The following is a 2,500-nucleotide window of genomic DNA, read 5'->3' as shown; positions in this document are numbered from 1 at the left end:
TGTTTGCAGGTGACTGCGAGCATTCAGGGTGTGTGTGTGTGTGAGGAGAGTAGTGTGTGTGTGTGTGTGTGTGTGTGTGTGTGTGTGTGTGAGGAGAGTAGTGTGTGTGCAGGTGACTGGTGTGTGTGTGTGGGTGTGTGTGTGTGAAGAGAGAAGTGTGTGTGTACAGTAGAGGTCTGCGTGGGACTGATTTTTCACTCCTGCCCGCATCTGTAACATGATGTCCCACTCCCGCCCGCTAAAGCCAGCATGCAGGAGGGATAGCCTATTCAGCTTTTCTTTCTGTCTCACGAAAGGAGCACACACACCTGAGAAAGACTCCAGATGTCAGTTTCTTGGTTCTGAATGTAGGCTAACAACTGAAGTAGGCCTAGTCTGCCCTCTTCCTCTGTCATGCTTTCGATTTCGAGTTTTGACAATGACTCCTTATCTTTATGGCGAAGCAGTAGCACCGTAGCTACTGATAACCTCTCACACACACACACACACGCACACAAACAATCTATCCTCACTGATGACGTGTGAGGGATGGAGAAGTGTGTGTGTGTGTGTGTGTGTGTGTGTGTGTGTGTGTGTGTGTGTGCCACACCTGAGTCTTTCCTCCTGTGCTCTCCTGTACAAGGCTGCGTGACATAGAGCAAGTGATGACGAACGTCTGGAAGAACGAGCTGACGAAGTTACAGATTCCCAATGCAATCAGCTCCTGCAACACACACACACACATCAATATACACCTACACACATACAAATGTATGTTTGACTAGCATTGACTAATATCACAATCACACAGAACGATACATATTTAACCAGACAATGCCATCATTTCTAAAGACAGACACACACACACACACACACACACGCTGTACCCGTGCTATATGTCTGTGAGTCAGTGTGTGTGTGTGTGTCAGTGTGTACCTGGTTGCCATCCCAGGGTTCCTACAGGTTTCTTCAAGTCAAATTCAAGTCTTTTTAAGACCATTTATATAAAAACGTAATACCTATTTCACAGACCTACAGCAAAGAAAAACATTTTTTTTTATTTGTTCATTTATTTCACAAACAAATATGACCCTGCAAGGCGAAACCAGTCGTTTTGGTAAAATTTACAAAATGAAGTTATTGTGCTCACATGAACAGCCATAAACTAAGCTTTCCAACGATATGTATATCGAGGGTGTTGCAAAAAGTATCGCTAAGATAACCACATCCAAAGTTGGCATGGTTCTCCTGTCACGATACGCCAGAAGAGGAGAAAATCACCTTTTTAAGTAAATGGTCACGTGCGATAGTGTGAGGACACAGGTATTATTAGCCTTACGGTAGCGTGACTTTGAAGCGGATGACTGACTATGCAGTTTCAACCATAGTTTCAACCGTGCAAAGAGCTGTCCATATATTTTACTGTCTATGGCAATGAGTCTTTTTATGCCCCCTAGTTAATACCTGGGACGGTCATAAGGTGTCACTATAGAATATAATTAATGTATTTCGGGGGAAGTAAGGGGAGAGGAAGTTCTGTGTACACAGATTGTGTATAGCCTAGCCTACTTTAAATTGCGCTAGCCTACTTCAATGGAAAACTTCTCCTGGTTCCTAAAATGACGCCAGGATATTTCTAAAAGTTCGTGCTTTTGACCGTTCGTGCCCTGAAAGGCAAGTCTTTCACATTCATATTCGGTTACATCTGCCAAGAACGATATAGAGCTGACATATTGAGTAACGAGTAATGAGTAGCCTAATGAGTAAATTAGCTTTACTGTACCCTACCGTAAAACCTTATAGCCGCGTGGACAAAGGGAATGACTGCTAATGTGTTGAATCTTCACCTAAATAAAGTAAGGGTTTAACAGTCAAAACGTATGTTTATCTGTGAAATTTGTTCACAATATGAAAGTGTATACCGCATATTGTCAAATTATGCGAAAACGTGAAATTCGACATTTTAACCTGTACATTTGTTTATCGTGGATTTTCTTAAAATAGCAGTGTACGCAAAACAACTGGTTTCGCCTTGGAGGGTCACAAATGTGAAAATGTGGACTTTGTAAAGCATTATGGAAGAATGATGTAACATTGCAGCATACTGTAGTAGTGAGTACTTACGCTACAAACACCACAGCACAGACACAGACAAGCCAAACAGAGGTGTGAAAAATCAAAGACAAATCTCACAAATCTCTCATATCTCATCTACAAGTGATATGCTTTAAGAAAATATATAGTCCAAAATGTATCGGCTTTACACTAGATTCGCCTATACAGAATAGAGGGCAATGTATTGTGCATGGCATGGAGGAAGATGGGAAATGTCTTAAATGGTGTTATATTTCATCTAAAGGGTATATGCTTTTAGAAAATATATAGTTTAGGGTGTTTAATTTGTTTCCCTTAATAATGCAGGCCAAAATGTCTCTACTGTTCACCTGATTCGCATATACAGAATAGAGGACTATGGGACATAAGTTGATTGATGCTATATTTCATGTACAGGGCATATGCT

General features: G+C 41.3%; 1 protein-coding gene across 1 annotated transcript in view; it reads right to left on the bottom strand.

Annotated features, from left to right (window-relative positions):
* Positions 1 to 2,500, bottom strand: part of LOC121696833 (prestin-like) — a gene marked incomplete at its 5' end in the record, with an annotated part of 50,889 nt that overhangs the window by 11,396 nt on the left and 36,993 nt on the right. The window contains 1 exon segment of the mRNA XM_042077878.1: positions 590 to 703. Within this exon segment, the coding sequence (XP_041933812.1) occupies positions 590 to 703 (114 nt within the window).

Source organism: Alosa sapidissima, chromosome 22 (genome assembly GCF_018492685.1).
Source record: "Alosa sapidissima isolate fAloSap1 chromosome 22, fAloSap1.pri, whole genome shotgun sequence".
Classification (NCBI taxonomy): Eukaryota; Metazoa; Chordata; class Actinopteri; order Clupeiformes; family Clupeidae; genus Alosa; species Alosa sapidissima.
This window is presented reverse-complemented; position numbering and strand designations above follow the sequence as displayed.